At 40.5% G+C, this 18,794-nt stretch overlaps 1 protein-coding gene across 1 annotated transcript in view; it reads right to left on the bottom strand.

Moving 5' to 3' along the window:
• Positions 1 to 18,794, bottom strand: part of LOC143183244 (fibroblast growth factor receptor homolog 1) — a 63,537-nt gene that overhangs the window by 3,559 nt on the left and 41,184 nt on the right. The window contains exons 2-5 of the mRNA XM_076384753.1: positions 14,720 to 14,856; positions 2,761 to 3,111; positions 2,024 to 2,416; positions 1,032 to 1,436 (exon numbers count right to left, since the gene is read on the bottom strand). Coding sequence (XP_076240868.1) covers positions 1,032 to 1,436; positions 2,024 to 2,416; positions 2,761 to 3,111; positions 14,720 to 14,804 — 1,234 coding nt within the window. The 5' untranslated portion in view covers positions 14,805 to 14,856. The remainder of the gene's footprint in view (positions 1 to 1,031; positions 1,437 to 2,023; positions 2,417 to 2,760; positions 3,112 to 14,719; positions 14,857 to 18,794) is intronic.

Raw genomic sequence — 18,794 nt, 5'->3', positions numbered from 1 at the left:
AACCACCGTTTTTACCGAGCTCGAAAATTAGGTAAGAAAAGTAAGCTGCGAGGGATCTATCAAGACCAACTTTATACACATTACAAGAAAAAAATACTCATCAAAGTACATTAAAAAATATTCAACCATTTTTATTCCAATAAAGTTCCTCTCAACAGATCCATACTCGTCAGAAGAAATAAAGAGAATCAAGGAGCCCTGCACCCTGGATTATTTAGAACAGATAGGTGAATTGGACACTGTCAGAAACAACCAACAATAATATAAAACGTTAAGTAATATCGAAACACAGTCCCAGCCAGCAGCACCTGAAACTATTCAAAGGACACAGGATTTCTCCTCGGCACTGCTGCTCCCCCTTCACCATCGTTAGTCACGAGTTTAGTACTCAGAAGCGTCAGAAGTCGCTGGAAATCCTGAGATCTAGATAATTCGATATTAGAAATGTGGGACAACGTTTATCGAGAGGACGCTGGACACAACCTCCACCACCGAGAGCAACAACGCGGTACCTGGAGCAAAGTCCCGTTCGGTGAGCTCTCCTGGTCACCTGGGTAATCGACTACCTTCAGCCACTGTATAAACGGCTCGAGATCAGACACGATGGGACACTTGAATGTCACTGTACTGTTCATCACCGCGGTCACGTTCTTCGGGAAATCCTCCTTGATGTACGGCTTGTGCGGGAAGCGCTCTAAAGATTTGTTAATGGTCATCGCGAGGGTCCATAGGGGTTCGTGGTTGATGGGCTTCCAGCAATATTCGAGAGTTATTGAATTGTAACGCATGAAGTATTTTCTATTAAACTCCGAGTGTCTATTGTGTTCCTTCGAACACTGAAACGGTGTACGTTGGTAGTTTTTCATTGTCATACAATATCTATTATTCTATACAGGAAAGAATGGATTCACGCGCCGCAACTCGCCACCCTCGGATCTCCTCTAAGCTTCAATTTCCAAAAATACTTTCCCACAAGAGTAAATATTTCTTTTCGCCTAAATTATGTATGCTAATTAAGAGACGCCACTCACCGACAATCTCGACCCTAGTGGTGTGATTGATGCAGCCGAGGTAATTACACACGACGCACGTATAATTGCCGCTGTCCGTCGTCACGAGATCCTCCACTCTTATGGTCCACTTCGTGTACATCACGACGCCGAGCGTTCTCTTTGGTTCTTCGTTATTCTTCAGCCAGGTGATGTTCGGCCTCGGGTTGCCGATGCTTGGACACTTTAAGCGTAACATGTTGCCAGCTGGCTTCACGACCACGTTCAGCATCTCGTCAGTCTTGCTGAAAGACGGTGGACGCAGAGGGACGGTGTTATTATGCTCTCCTGCTGTTTCGTTCTCGGACTTCTCGTTCTCCAGGTCACTGTCTACAGTTTCGCTATCTAGATGCAGCGATCGTGTTTCTGGCAGATCAGGGCCGAAATCTGATTTGAATTAGAAAGATGTTGCATTTAATGGTACTTTCCATTTAATGACGTGAGAGTAAAATAGATCTAGATCAGATAGGTAAGATGGATAGTTGCTTTTTATTTTGCAGATTACGATTAAGGTAGAAACTCAAATTTTTTCAATTTTTCAATTTTTTATGCCGGTTTATGCACGTAGAGTAAGTAATATTCGTGATTGTAATGCAGTAGAATTTCGACAGTTGTAGAGAATAGAGTGGAAAATATGCAGCAAGCAAATATCAAAGTAATCAATCGAGAACGTTCAGAAAGTTCTATCTATGCAAGAGAAAGTTTTTTCAGAAATATTTTCCACAAGAATAAGTAGATAATTCTTTCCACTGCAGAATCTTGATTAACCGAGTTCTAATTATTCAGAGCCTCTTTTATTCTCGTCAGAAAGGACGAAAGCATCGACTGAAACTCGATCTATGATTTAACAATATTACACCAACAATAATACTACAATTAGCCATCAAAAATATACTTAAAGTTTGAATCTCCAATTAAGTCGGTTAACGAAGATTCTACCCAGATTACCTATCGTATTAAAAGATGCAACTCACTCATAATCTCGACCCTCGTGGTACGATTAATACAGCCGAGGTAATTGCACACGACGCACGTGTAATTCCCACTGTCGGACATCACAAGGTCCTCCAGTTTTAAGGTCCACTTGAAGATCATTGCGGGACCGAATGTTCGCTTTGGCTCCTCGTTGTTCTTCAGCCAGGTAATGTTCGGCCTTGGATTACCAAAGCTCGGGCATCTTAAGCGTATCATGGCGCCAACTGGTTTTGTGATTTCGTTTGGCATTTCTATGGAATAGCTGAAGGTTGGCGCACGTAGGGGGACGGTGTTATTGTGCTCTCCGGCTGTTTCGCTTTCAGACTTCTCGTTCTCCAAGTCGCCATCCACAGTCTCGCTGACTAGATGCAGCGCTCGCGTTTGTGGGAGATCTGGATCGAATGAAAGTTTATTTAAAATTTTACAAAAATTTCCTTGGGAAGATGTTATTAGGTACAGTGCAACTTCGATGGCTTTATTTCATTTCTAATTAATTCTTATATCAAGCTTTAATTAGTTGAAATTGTCAAGCTTTAAAGAGAATGTGCAAAAGGATACCTCGGTACCCAGTTATTGACATAAGAGTTAACTGAATGGCTAGCTAACAATATTTATAGAACCAAGTGAACTCCAGATGCTGTGCAACCTCTAATTTAAGCACGCTTCAATCCCAAAGACCAAAGTAGAGTAAATTTACTTTTCACACTGTATGAGGGTCAAAGATCAGGGTACTCACTTCTCGCTTCGATTTCCAATTCATTCGTCTCCTCTTCGGTTCGATGAGCACCGAGAGTGCTCCCCAGCTTGTCAACTTCGTGCTGGTAGCCATCGTTTTGCAACGATTCAATTCGTATCGTCACATTCCTCCATTCAAGCGTCTCGTTCGATTCGACTGAACAAGCATATGAGCTGGCGTCTTCAGGCTCGATGTACTTGAATCTCAGGGACTGTTTCATCAGCCGTATCCTTGACGACAATGGTTGGAATATTTCGCCATTTTTATACCAAGTCGTTTCTCCATACGTTGGACATCGTAAGGTCAGTTTTTCACCTATGGATACCACCACCACGTCGGGATGATTTGAATCTGTAACACAGAAGTATTGCGTTTTCAAATATTGTTAGTATTATGGGGTACAAGGATGTTTAATATGAAATATCTTAGAAATGGAGCAATTTTGTAATTTTATTTTAGGTTTCTTAAATTATTTAATTATAGATAGCTCAATAATCCAAAGATCTGAACAGAAATAATTTTTCTCGAAACCACTGACGTAGGACAGTAATTTAAGTTACGTTCCCCAAACTCCAATTTCGAAAGATAAATTGAATTCACCATTTGGCACGAGTGGTCTCCTAATTTGACTTTTCTGCGAATTACGATATAAACTATGGAAATGCGCAAAGAAAATTGGCGCCACTCAATAATTTCTCTTTCCAACTATTGAAGCAAATGATTCAAAGGGAAACCTTGAATAATTTTACTCTCAGTTTCAATCTTCTACAATTATTTTAGTTTTATAAAACGTGGAAATTGTTTTCGATTCATCCGAACAATTGTAAGCAAATTATTTTCCCAAACGAATGATCGAGGTTTCTCTGCTCGAAAGCGCGATCCAGCTCAGCCTCGACCTCGGTCTGACCTTGGGCACCGAAGGTGGAAGCCGCAACGTTAACGTTTGATCGCGCAAAACGAAAGCTCGACGCCTTGGCTCGGCTCGCCAGCGTGTCGTCGCATCTTCCTTTCACGAAAATTGCGTTCGCCCAAGCGAGGAAACTCGTTTTCCCGGCGGCCCATTCATGAACTCCCGAGGTGTCGCCATTTGGACAGTAGCCAGCTACGAATCGCGACACTGTTCCTTCTGACGTTCTATCTGGAACCGTGTCACCCCTCTGCCCCTGGCCAACGTCGATTTGCCTGTTCCCCGTCGCCAGAATGCGTCAGACTAAATTTAGAGGCCTGCCGAGGGTGTTTTCTCTTGGTCTGCTTATGGTTCGTCCTGTGATCGCTGCTAGGGCTAGGACTGTCTTCACTTTTACAATAGAATAGATGATTACATTATAACTTATATTGAAAATCTTCATTTCTTTCAAATTTTGCAAGTCCAAAAGTTAATTTTTTGAAACATAATATTCTTTTTTTTAAATATAGGTATTAATTTAACAATCACAAATAAAGCAAGACTCTCTGTTCATTTTTCTCAGCGAAGTCTCTGCTATCTCATTTGTGGAGTTATATTGGACTTCAATATCCAAATACAGATATTAAAGTTTTAAATATTCAAATATTGAATATTAAGTAGGACTTACGTTGAACTTCTAATCATTTGAGGTACCAGCATTGGAACTAGTATAATTCAGAGATAGAAGCACTCTTTGGTCGTGATGGCTTTGATCGTGACAACAAAGAGAAAACAGGAGAAAAGTCGACCCACCGCAGAATGGCACGGTAAAAAGGTGCGCGTCCCAGCCGAGACACGAGTAAATAAACGTGGAAGCTCGGTCGCGTTGTCAAACGAGGGAGAGTCACGTTCTCGCCATTAGCTAATGGCTAATGCCCCCTAAACGGACAGACCATTCTCACGTCCCGTTTTTGCTAGTCGATTTTCGAATGTAAGATGCTTCCTGTACCGTTTGCGCTTAATTAGAAAAGTAGATACTAATTTCGGCGTTCAAAATGCATTCAGAGGTAGAGAAGATGAGTGTCATGGCGTTCCTTCTGTGGTTTATTGATCGAGGAATCTGTGGAAGCGCCAGTTCATTATTTTTGTACAAACTTTACGTATGGGAAAAGGGAAAGTTAAGTACGATTGTAATCGTGTTTGGAACAAACTTCTTTTTAGGCTTTAAGCTGATATCCTCTTTAATTTTCCACGAGTTGTTACACAAAAAAAGTTAGTAACAAAAAAGAGAGAAAGGAAGTGAATTCTTGTTCCTAGTCATTAGACTGTAGACCTTCCTTTGGAGCAACTTCATCCGTGGATTAGAATTGTTTGCATAGAAACCGCGGTATAAGAAACTGAGAACCAGTGTAAATCAGAATAATTTGTATCACGTTACATGCAAACGAGGGTGAATTTCCCATTAATTTCAACCGTAAACTTGTACATGTTATAGAGATATCGCGTTTTAAGACTATCGCATGTCGCTGTTTTTGCTCCGCGTTACGAGAGTACCACATTATAAGAAGGTTTACCATATTCAGATTTTTCCTCTGCGAAGAATCCCTCATCCCAATAAATTCGCTAGAAAGCACAAACTCTCGTGCAATAGGAGTCAAAGAAGGGCGAATAAAACAAAGACAAAGAGTAGACTCGCGTGAGCCCCTCGAAATATTTACTGCTATTCCTGGCGGCGTCTGGACCTCGAGCAGATGGCCCAGGTGATGTCATACTCAGAAATCGAACTTCAAGTTATCGACAGTTCGCGAAGAAAATAGAGGCGCTCCTTCGTCTCGATTTGAGGAAAGGAGGTGCTTGATTGGAGTTCGTAGCTCGTTCGTTTGTTCTGATCAAACAGCTCGCGGGATCAGCGGAGTGGCACGTGACGCGTGTCCGAAAAAAGAAACAGCAACGGAACTCGCGAGGAAAGACAATAAACTCGATCGACTTCCGTCGGCAGACACTCCAGGGACAATCGGTTGGTTGTACGCGATCATGAGTTGGCTGAGGATGTTTAAAGACAAGACAAAAGGAGATCTCGACTTGAGGGAGACGCAGACGGGATTGAAACACTCGCGTGCACACTGCCGAGGAGGATCGTCCAGGAAATCGTGGGCGAGCCACGGAATTTCGCTCGTGTGGCTCGATGCGATGATGAATATACGTCTCGTCTTTTGCTTGTACTAATTACGGAAAAGGGGAACTTGCGGTTGTTGGATGGGTATAGTGGGTGGTTGTAGTGGGATTTCTTGGATTAAAAGCTCCAAGCGTTTCTTAATATTTATATGCCTAGACTAACTACTTCGATACTTTGTCTTGCACATCGTGTAATCTAATTTACGTATACATGAATAACAGATAGTAATTTATATGATTCAAAATGGCATAACCAATAACTTTTAATGGAGAGAAAAATTGAATAAAAACTAGTTCTACATTAAATCAGAATAACCACACATCTCACTAACATTTATACGGAATACTTACAGTAAAGTAGCCAAAATAAAAACAACATCTGTCTCATTTTTAAAACACATTTAGAAATTCTTCTCACTATTTTTTCACTAATGAAAGTCATAAAAACATTTAGTATATAAAGGTAGAGGTATTTTAAGACGACATTGAACTGTCGTAAAGACTGCTCCTGCTGTTATCACCTATTTATATGTATATGTACACAGGATTAGAGGAAAAATAAAAAAGTCCAGATCTGGTCCAATTAATTCTCCCCTGAACGAAACTGGTAACTCGGCCGAACAGTTACTTTAGTAATATACGAGCGCCGTCGAGCGCCAGTTTTCACCTTATTTAGCCGAGCCTAAATAAGTTCCCCGCTGTGGTGAACTGTTAGAAACAATTATTTAACCCCGCGGCTGAGAAAGCAGCGGCTGATAACATTGTACCGTAGACGAATGGTCCTACGGGGCATTAATTCCGTCCAATAAATCTCTGATCGCCTGAAAAGGCCTCCACGTACTCCTGCCACTTCTATGCGCTGCGGGTTTATCGGGAATAGCACGCGTCGCTCGTAAATTAATTTCAAAGTTTTCGCACGGCTACCAGCCTGTGCACGCTTCCGCGAGTCAGTCGTGACCGGTTCTCAAAATATTTTCCGAAGCGAAAGCCGGTCCGATTTAGAACAAGGAATTATTGTCGAAAATCCACTGGGCAGAAGCTGCGTTCCGACATAGAAATCACGGTTGCGTTCGTTGAAAAAGAAGGAAACAAAGTGAAGAGGAGGTTCGATCATAGGGAGCCATAAAAATGGGAAAAAATTGGAGAACTGGTATAACTGTGTTTAGAGCGAAAAGATCTAGTAAATTGTAGAGGGAACGAGCAGTAAATTAGTAGGGGAAAAGAGTTTACAGGAATTTTATTAGAAACGAAGAATGGATAGATGTGTGGAAATAGAGGATAAATAGTATTATTTAGCTACTGAGTTTGAGGTAAAACGTGCTAAAATAATATTTTACGCCTTGATTATTCGCATAGTTCAATAAAACGATCCTGTGGATATTCTTTATTTTTTGTTTTGCGTATGTACCATAGACATATTTTAAGAGAATATAAATATAACAGCTCAGAGCATGAATTTGTTAAGTTCAATGTAAGCTCAATACAAAGGCGCTTTCAAAGCGAAATGCTTCACAGAACATTACGCCCAAGTGTAAAAGAAACAATCAAAATCGATACAGTTTACCCTATCCCTATAATTTTCCAGGCACTTGCTGCTATCTTTAGAAACGACATACCATTTTGGTTGCGCGCAATATCGGAGCAGTAAAGTTTGGAAACTATTTTAACCCTTTAACTTTGGAGAACTTTAAAGGGGAACTACTATGCTTATTTTTTCATAGTTTCACGGTAGTTTGAGAACTACAACTACATCGTGCAAAAGTTCCCAATTTCCAAATATATAAATTTTCAATATTCTTAATCTTCAAGGATACAAACTTCCTTCCTAAATAATTTAACTTCTATCCAAAATAATTCGACTTCTATCATAAGAAATAATGATCGACATTGTTGAGGCGATTCATCTTACAAAACGAAATGTACACTCATGTATGTTATCATTCTAGATAGTATGAACCAGAAACTGTTGCTGTCCAACCTGAAGCGAACAAACGAGGCAACGTCCAAGGGAGATCTATGTCTACGTGGGCCGGTGAGTTAGCGCCATTATACTTTTCATTAATCACGACTCTTAGGCGAGAGAGTGTCCTATTCGCGAGTGACACTTCCTCGAAGTAATGAGAACCGATGGTTAGAGCATCGCGAGTCGAACGACGAATCCATTTTTGTCGACAGTCTGTGACGAACGGCTAGGCTTACTCTGGTCGCCTTAGAGCTTTGCTCTAGCCAAAAGCTAACGTTAATCTCCTCAAATACACCATGAACCGAGCTTGCGATACCAGCGTCGCTAGCGGAAACGCGCGAGCTAACACGCGGCAGCAACGTGGAAACAAAATCTGTGTTTACCAGAAATACGTCTATTTCTGACGCGAGCTGGCTTCTTTTCTGGCGACTGCCACTCGATAGACTTCCTATTGCGTTAGGGATTTCAACGTATCGCTGTTAGATTGATAGGCTAGATTTAGCCTGTGAACTGTTTTTGGAGTGCTCGGTCCTATTGTGGCCAGGAGGTAAAAAGTAGAGTTTTTGGATTCATTGGTATTTGAAAATATGGTCGTTTTTTTACGTAGAAAAATTAATTTATGGAAAAATTTTGATTGATTACTTTAAGTGCATTGGTAAGGCGTATTAAGTACCTACATATTTTTCTAAAATGGAATCGTCAGGAACCTTATTTTTTCTAAGTAAGTGTTCTCCTATATGAGTAAATAGAGAATCAAAATTTATGAATTGGATTAATTGTAAAGGGAGCTGCATTTCCTGGAGACTTCTCCATACTTTACTTGCAGGCTTTATTACTACCTTTTGAATCAATAATTCTGGACCTTCATAGTACCTATAGATATAGTATAATTTATTTTCACCATATACCAAGAGTAATAACTTATCCTTACAACCTCCAAACTAAAACGATAAAGACCCAGAGCAATGGATACTGTATATCATTCGTGAATCGAAGTCTCTCAGAATAAATTCTCCAATAAATTGTTCCCCTTCTTGCCTGCTAGCTATGAAACAGACAAATTAGGTGTCATTATCACCTCGTGTACCGTCGACTACCGAGATTAATTCGTCTTAGGTCGTCCTATTTCTCAAGTCGAGTTCAGAGACAAAGAGCGACAAGGGCGTATACAAGGGGGCAACAGATTTCGATGGACCCGCGCGGTATCGGATTACGTTGATCCCACGCGGGCTAGATCGTATCTTTGATTCTTAATCCGACTATCTGATCCTGAGAAGGCTGTTTTTCGCGTTCAACTAGCCTGATGTACAGACCAGGGATTGAATATACGATATTAATTCTACGCACAAAGCTGAAATACGATACGTCGAGACCCTTTTTCACGGCTCTGCGTTTTTTCTCCCTCGCAACAAGGGGATCAGTAGTCATTTATCCCTTTGATGAAATAATTCCCTACGTTTCGACACGGCCAATGATACTAGGCTCGTATTCAAACGGATTACATCGTGCACCAATTGGATTACTAAGTCCGCGTTAATTTTATGGAATGAAAAGTCGACACTAGAATCCTTATCTCGGTGATCGTGATCACTGGCCTACATTTCTCAGGAAGTAATTATCCACCTACGTGATACTGTCTGATCAGGTTGCAATAAAAACGCTTTATAGTGATTAACACTCTATTTTCAAGTGGGAACTCGATATTAGACGTTTTTCGCGGTATTGTTTTTCTTCATAGATCGAGATCGATGGCTTATTGTTAGTTATTTCATCAGTTCCTGTTTTCGACGCATTGAATGATATATTAGGTTCCAATGAGGGTGGATTAAGAACGATTATGGAAGCATCGGTTTTGTTCGAGTAATCTTGGAATTGGGTTGCATGAGTCACCCAAGTTGCGTTGATAGCCGATAATGTCAAGAAAGATTGTCATTCTGAGACAATCGATTCTATTTGTGTTATTGACGAATGGTTTTTGATTGTTCGGTGAAGAATGGCTAGATTTCATTTCGATTCTGTAACACTGTAATGAATAATTGGGCACAGTTTCATTACTAAAGGAAGTCATTTCGATTTCAATTTACTCAAGATTTGAGAATCAAAAAAATTGTCAAATGTTTAAAGTCTACAATAATATCCAAATTTTCAAATAAGTATTTGAATACACGAATAATAAAATTTTTTAATTTCTGAGTCCCTACTTTGTTAATATCTCGTAAAACACTGACCCCATGTCTCGAAACCAACGACGTATTCGACGAGTCCATCTGTCTACCCTCTTCAAGACTTCAAGGATTCACCCAAACCTGCTAAAGAGTAACTGGATCAGCCGAACGTGACGTCCAGAAATTAGGGCAGCGGAGCACAACAGGTGTCCCGTTATTCTTCACCCTTTTACTCATTCTCACATCGAGTGAAGCCACCTCGATTCCCAGGGTGCGTCAATTAGACCTTCCTAAAGAAGATAGAGACACCGATTCGAGATGTCTCAAACATTCTAATTAAGATTTCGCCCTAATGCGCAGTTTGATATAAAGAAACGCATCGAGGGGGCAGAAAAAGCTTGGAGGACTGACAGATAGAAACGTTGAACGGTTTGACGGCGGGAGATTCAACTCTCGACTGGTCAGGTACAAAACGACCCATACGCACGCTCCGCTGCCTGCATAATTATACCTTAAAAAGGATGATCCCTTTCGAGAGATTAAGGGACAGTGCTTAAGACCGGCTGCTATCTTAATGAACGTATAGAGTTCCCCGGTTCGCCTGGCTGCCTTCTCTCCCCGATGCCAGACACAATCGTAATTAAGCTTCAGCAGCTTTGGCCGAGGTCAAGTGTGCATGTTTCCCTTCAAGCGGCACTCTTGGCTGCTTCCAGGAGCAGGAATATCACGGGACATCAGGGTACGAGAGTCCTTCGTCATTTGACTATCTAAAAGGACGAGATTGCAAATTGGACTGTTCGAGGCTTAAAAGGGTTTAAAGTGTGGGGATTTTATGAGCAATGGTCTATTTGGCGATACAATATTTGAGATTAATGGATCTAGGAACACTCCATTACAAAAACTAATTGAAGTAAAAAAGAGTTAAAGAAGTATCTTCAATGAGAAGAGTGGAAGAGTCGCGACGAAAAAAATTGTTAGAAACTATCGAAAGAGGGACGCCTGGTGAATTTACTTTCGGGCAAATAAATTTATTGATAACAGGGCGAAATGCTAGCGTTGCGACGCGATATATGTGTGCATTATTATGATTGAGCTCAATTGTCCAATTGCTCGGTCATTGAATGCCATATGTACAGCCGGGCTCGCCCGTTATTAGCAAACCCGTTCGATGATATTCTCAACCTCCTCGACCGCGTTTCCACGGGCTCGTGTGTGCTCCTGATCACACGGGCTGAAAATGAGAGCCTCTGCCAATCCTTTGTCTATTAAATGTATTCAACAGGGTAATAGCGGTTGATATTACCAATTGGACAATGAAAGAGATGGCAGAGCGGAGCGCGATTTGAGCCCAGAGGGATCACCAGCGTACCAAGATTTCGTCAGGAGGCGATGATCTTGCGATCGTCATCCTTGACCATCTCGATTCTAGACGATTTTTATGACTAAAGAACGGACGTTTGTGCTTCTTGTAACACTTTTTTAACACATGGAAGTACTTTATACTGTTATACACTATGATACTATCACTATTAGAATTTTATATTGTAATGTGACAGTCGATATGAAATGTTATATTCGATGTGATAGGTATCATTATGCAGATTTTATATGATTGTGCCACGTGTTAACATATATTATAATAGTATTATACTATCACACAGGTATACTATCATATGCTATCGTACCAGAAATTGTGTTATATTTATAGTTGCCCTATATTATAATACAAAACAATGTTATCATACTTGTTATTAGTATTAAATTCTGACTAGAGCGACTCACTATGCTACAAGTACTATAACGATAGTTTATTCTAATATTATTAAAGATAAAATAGATAACATGTAATTTGAAAGGAAACGGAGGCAAGAAAGTTGCAAGAAATTCTCATCATGGTAGGGACATGAATCTTCCTTTTTATACTGCGAGCAAACTTATACTTACAGTTTCTTTCAATAAAGGTAGGTACATACTCACGTAACATGGATACTCTTTTCTAATGCTGATCACCAATTAAATTTCGAAGACTAACTCATGGTAGCCTCGCAATTTCTCCTGAAGTCTCTTTTCTGTCGCTCAAGCTACCTTTCACAAGTGAAAACTACTGCCCCTTCCAACTCGGTAATAAAACTTTAAATACTGTATAGGGTTTTCAGAACTAAGAGACCAGAGGAAGGGAACGCGTGTATTCTATAATTTATACCACTTCAGGGGATTGTAAAAACGGCTGAAGGCGCGCAGGTAGTGTAATACCGTGGCTCTTTGCCCATAATAGTCAACCAGTGTACACTTTACCTATAAACGCTGGCACACGTGTGCAATTGCCGGAAATTCCAATGGGACGCCATCCAGCAAACTACCGTTTAGAGAAAGCATTTTAATACAGGCTACTAAATCTGTGCGCCAGATGTTGGCCACCGTGCGTTTTCCATCAGTCGCCTAGTGAAATTCGACATCGTTCGTCTCTTCCTGGAAACCGATATTTCCATTGTACGGCGGGAACTTTAATGGAATGATAATGGAACCGCCTAACGCAACGTGTTCATCGTCGTTCTCAATAGCAACACTGGCATTCTAATCGATCTCTCTGGGTAGCCTGTATCGCGTTCGATGAACGTCTGAACACAATACCTACCAATTTCCTTTTACGTCAGTTTGTAAAAGGATCGTTTCTTTGTGGTATAGAACCAAGGCTTGTAGCATGTAGGAAATACAGTTACCGAGGTTCATTATAAGCTTTGATAGACACTCCATACACTCGGTGTTTCAAAACATGTGGACATGTCTTCGCAGATGAATCAGAGATTCATATATTTTATTGTCATAGGTCTTTATATTGTTTAGCAACGAAGATGATTGAAATATAAAATTGCCTGTAATTTCGTAATTGTTTTCTTGTCTCTATTTATATCCACATATTTTGAAACACTCTGTACAGTATTTCAAATACTCTTCCTTTCAAACTTCAACATTTTAATTAGCTTTTCTTTACGAGGAAATATGTACTATTGTTCTCCAAAAAGATTACCTTGCCTTTCACTCTTTCGTTAAAGAATGTATCATACATATTCAACCATTTCACAATATTTCATTTTACCTCGTTCCCAATATAGCAATTTTCATTATATTGTTCAGTTCCTCGAAGTTGCTCCCAGTGACATAGAATAAATTACAAACTAGGACCACCCCATATCTCATAAACGGAATTCCCCATCGGACCTCCCCAAAAGGACTCTTCTTATTTCTGTCTGGCTTCCGTCCTTCGGCTTTGTGCACGTTTTAAAAATACTCGATTCACTGGTGAATCGTCTGTCTAGCGATTAAAGGCGCGTCTGACGTTTTCAGGCATCGAGGAACCTTTTCAACCGCGGTGGCTCGTTAATCCTCCCCCTCACCAAACTCGCGATTATTCATCAGCCTGAATTCGAACTGTGTCGAGGGGCATGAAACTAGAATCGCGAGGGACAGTTACGAGTCTAATTGAATTGTAACACGGTTGTTGGCTCGAACGGGAAATTACGTGACTGGAAAAAAGCCAACATTCGAGGAGCAGATACAAAGGGACTCCCCATGGGGACGATTGGAAACGCTTTGGGGCGTAGATTTCACGAAATTCCATCGCGCGACGGTGGAACGCGTTTATGCGAGACGAGTTCTCGTTGTCTTTCGCCGCATTTCAACAACAGGAAAGTTTGACGACGGACAAACGAGTGGGGGGAAAAGCGTCGACGACAGAAGTGCTCTAAATAACATTTGTCCTCTGCAGTCTCGCCGCTTCCTTTCGTCTCTTTGCATGGTAATCATTATGCTTCTGCGAGATCTTTTTGGAATAACGAACGAAGAACGTTACATTTCATAAATCGAGCAAAACCTCTGACGCGCGTGCATCTCAAATATTTAAAAATATTTCTGTCCATCGCCGTGACGCAGATATGCTTTCTTTTCTCGCAAAGAGTGAAATTAAAAATACCCCTTTGCCAGACGCTGCAATACGATAGCGTTTCTTACGATCGAGTCGTGTCATTTTTTATTATCCTCGAAGCTTTATAAGCTCTTCCTCTTCCAAGATTTCTCTCCCTATTCTGTCTATTCCTCGCGGAGTTTCTTCCTCGCGGCTGTGCTCCTTTTTGCCCACGAAAATATCCTGGCTTTCCTTTACAAATCGATGCTTTGCTCGAGAAGCACGTGCTCCACGCAACTGTATCGTTTGGTTCCTTTTTGGACTCGAGTCGCGAGATTTTCTTGCTGCGAATGACGAGAATCCAGGGCTAAGAGGCGAAAAATTTAGCACCGGAGAACGGATGAGGAAGAGTCGAAAGTAGACGGATGCTAAACTTAAACTTTGTTCCTCGTTTTTCTTTAGTCAAAGGAATCGCGACGATGACTGCTATGGCAAGGATTCCACTAATTTTGTGTACAGTTTTGCTATCCCTCGAAGCGACTTTAATTCACGAAATTTTACGAAAAAGACTCTTCAGCATGTAAAAATGTTTTAAACACTGTTCAAAGAACTGAACCATCATTACTCACGCGATAAGCTTCGTGGAAAGAGAAAGCATTTACAAAATTTAATGGTAAAAGTATTTTCGAATTATTTGGAGATAGCCTTTATAGAATTAGAATAATTGACTTATCTTTCTGAATAGTTACTACAACGTAATTTTAAAACTATTGAAGTAGCTGGAGAATCTGCTCGTGCCAAGTTACACAATCGTGAAGATATACGAGCCACTACAAATGTCGCGTGTAGAAACGGTTAGCACTTCTCACCTAGTCGGACCAGTTGTCCTTGGCTAGCTCCATCGATCTCCAGGATCAGGAGTATCCCAATGATGAGACACTTTGTGATCGCCATCCCAGCGGCTTGCTTGGCGAGAGGTATCTAGTGGCGCGGCATGAGTGACTTTCTGAAACAGAAGCCAGACGGGTTTGCTTATTCTCAGCCCGTCAATGACTGGTATTCTGGTCTGCTGTGTAAAACGGCAGCTTTTCGATACAGTGAATAAAATAAATAGAACCTCGCCTATGTTAATGTTCTGTTAAGACTATTCTAATGTTTGGAATATTTCAGATGCCATTTTTATTTAGAAAACAAATTCTGAATGTAGCTAACATTAGTGGTTTGTTAAATATAGTTTGTTATACGTATATGATAACTTAGTTATGATAACGTGTGATAAGTTATGATATGATAGTGTACTGATAAATTAATATAACGTATGATACATTTTGATAACGAACTATAGCGCAGAATAAATTATGATGACCTATGGCAATGTATGATCAATTCTGGTGGACTTTGATACAGTAAAATAACTGTCATATGGTCAAATATGATAGTGTATAGTAGCTTATGCTAGTCTATGATGGTGTTCGACACTACAATACTCCCATATTATATACTATGCCAGTCTAATAACACAGTAATTAAACAGTATGGTACTATCATAACATAAACCTACAATACTCAATTTATTTGGGTTACATTTTGCTCTTTTTTCCCTTATGCTGTTTTTCACACAGATCTGATTCTACCTAAAAATGCATTACAGTCACTTCACTCTACAAAAAGTTTCTTCTCGTACTTCAAACCTTTGAGAACAGACATCAGTCTCTAATTTAAAGTCAGGTCTTCAATCCCAAGACTGGAGAGTCGCCCTGTAAGGGATGCTGGAATCAGGCCGGGTAATGGGTGCAGCGTGTCGTGATCTATGGTGTCGAGTGCACCGCAGCGATGCACCGGACGTGTTCTGGTGCACGAATTCAGGGGCCTGGCAACGAGACGAAGAGAGGCTAGCCATGTGTTCTCTAGGGCCGAGCAGGGCCAGGGTCTATTATTCTTTACGGTGAACACACCGCGTGTCCAATAGTACACCATAAAGTATCCCTGTCGGCCGTGCCATTTTCGATCCGATTTATGACAATTCGCAGCGATGGCGAAAAAGAAACGCGAGGCTAGAGGCTAGGTGGCCGCATCGAGCCACCTCGATTTCTGATGTTATTTTATGGGAGCCCTTATAAACCGGTCGCTGGGTTACTTTTAAACGCCTCTATTTATAAAGATCCAGGCTAGCCGCTGGGCTTTGTCGATCGTCCCCAATATATTTCGCGGACGCGTGGATGCCGTGACATATCTCGCAGATCGTGACACTGAAGTTTCACGATACAGTGTTCCTTCGTTATGAGATCGCTAATTCGCTGCAGTTTTAAAGTACTTAGAGCGAAAAGGTTTACTAGGGTGGATTTTATTTGCAGCTTTCATTTTGTGGTTAGGAATTATAAATGGTTATAAAGCAAGAGCATAAACTTTGTTAAGTAGAGTATACACAAAAAGGAAGTTAATTGGGACCCCAGAATTAGAATAACCCGTGACAATCCCTCGCCACCCTTATTAACGCAGTGTTTCGCTCTCTGCAGTCTTTCTCGATCTGCCCTTATCGCGCTTGTGATTGCTTTCTCAAAATAAAAACAGTAGAGGGTGACAAAAACATTAAGGCCTACTCATAATTACTGAGCTTATAAAATGGAGTGCCGTGGTTATGAGCTAGCTATAAAAATTTGTGTTTCACTATGAACTTATTGGCCAGGGACTTTAGTCAGTGACAGTGGGCAGATGATAAATTTGATGCTGCTGAGTTCTGAAGAACTAAGTTCTTTGATCTTGAGACGTGGTTAACGAAATATGGGAATTTTGAGGGTGTCTGAGCCAAACTCAAATGTCTTCAAAACTTTGCCAATAGCGTAAATATTCTATAGTATTTCCTGTTTTTTAGTGGTTAGCTTTGAACTGAAACTATCATAATTTATTAATAAAGTCAAACTACCCCAGATCGTCAGAGCATTCCATCTGCTTTAATATCAGCCTCGAAACGTCTCCATAAAGATCGCATTACAGGCGTCAGAAAGGCATAAACTACCATTTCCGAGTCTTAAATTTCGAAAAGAAGTCCGCTTGCAAATGAGTTCGAAGGAATTCAGAGAAATCTCGGTCACCCTCGTTTGCGATGACGTACAGCGTCTTCAACTTGGTTGTTGAAATCTACGCCCTGCAAATTGTGTACGATGGATTGTCGAAGGATTGTAGTGAACGACAAGCGTGAAACGTGGCCTGTAATGGTGTGTCATATTCTCTTTGCAACTCTTCTCAAGTTTCGACTGTATAATTGTGATATACGAAGATTGTCTAAATCATAATCTCGATAAAATTTAATTCTTCGTGTATTTTCCTCCACTAACACGCTTTCTAACTTTCATACAGAAGGCATTAAAATCTCAGTTGATTTGCTTCGACCCCGATTTGATAGTCACCGAAGCAAATCCACGGTTTCCTTTTGCTGCAAGAAAAGAGGGGACCTCCCTTCGAATCACGATTTACATACGTAAATTATCATCAAAGAGGGAGAGCCACGTGCATTCTAGCGCATCGAAAAGAAAATTCGAAACGCTCGAAATGAGAGGGAGCAGACGCGATGGAAATTAAAGTCCTATTTGAATCTAGTGGCCCGGAGCGAGTCAGCTTGTGATGATAGAGCGTCGTAGAAGCCTTATTTATGCGTTCACGCTTTATCGAGCGTTAAATTTTTCAAGCGTAGACCTGTCTGTAAATAAGATAATGTATTCGATCCTGCCAGGCTAGGCGCGCTCGTCCCTCCTATCTGATAAGATTAAACACCTATTCACGATTCGTAACGTTGATTCAGCGCCAAGGAACAATCCTCACCCTTTCACCTGTATGATTGGAGAACCATGGCCTAATGTTTTTATCACAATTCCTGTGCTTGATCTTGTAGAACATTATATTCATCTCGGTCTTTTATTAACAATTATTACTGGAAAGACAATTTTCGATTTTTTTATCTTATGATTCTTCATATCGCGAATTGGCACTAGGGAGATATTGAGAAATTTGTTTTTCAATTGATGAGAGTACTGTCCTATCTTTTTAAACCTCCTGATATCTTTTTTATCAAAAAATATCACTTCTTGCGTTTCCAATGACTGAAGATTAATGAGTAATTTAGAAAGTGTAAGTTATTACGGTTTCGTAATACTTGTTATATCTTCTGTTAATTAGACATTGTGATTACGAAATAACTGAGTAGTTTTTCATGGAAGTGGCTTTACTGCACATTAAACGGCAGTTAGCACATTCTTTATCACTCGTTATTTACCAGATTACCATTCTTCAAATTTGTCTGCGCCCAGGAGGCTATCGAACCGACTGATAAACTGCCGTCGTCGTTAATTGTTGTATAAGGGACGAACACATTCTGGAGGCGCATGGACGGTCGCTTTGATGCGGCTTCATGCGTAAATCAGACGATTTCCTTCGACAAATCTTGGGAAGAGGTCCTGCCCATCCTCGAAATTTATGCTAAAACCTCTCGGGTGGTCCGCTTAGCATCAGACTGCATCTAAATTTGAATTCCTCAAGGGATGACCGTGACTTTCGTCCTGTCATATAACAACCATCTACTCCATGATATTTCACCCCTCGAATGGGCATAAGAAACCCTTTAATCGGGGTCTTAAAGACCACTCTTCCAAATTACTGTGGATGTTTAAGTAGCTGGAGTCACTTTTCTGGTAAAGTCTGACTATATATTTTATAGTTAATCCTTAAGCTATGTTTTCTTGTATTTAATTTACTACAGAAAATATTTGTAAAGGTCGTATCTCAGACTTTGGGAACTTTTCAATCTCTATGCTTCTTGAAAAATTTTTGTTCGTGACCAAGATGAAGCAGAATTTTGTATCCTTCAAAATAACATAGCAACCAGGTTCTCAACAGAGTGTTCACTTTCAAAGTTCCGCAAATTCTGAAATTCGACTCCTTCCTTTGCTA

This window comes from Calliopsis andreniformis, chromosome 9, assembly GCF_051401765.1.
Source record: "Calliopsis andreniformis isolate RMS-2024a chromosome 9, iyCalAndr_principal, whole genome shotgun sequence".
Taxonomy (NCBI): Eukaryota; Metazoa; Arthropoda; class Insecta; order Hymenoptera; family Andrenidae; genus Calliopsis; species Calliopsis andreniformis.
The sequence above is the reverse complement of the archived record's forward strand: the minus strand, read 5'-3'. Positions and strand labels throughout refer to the sequence as shown.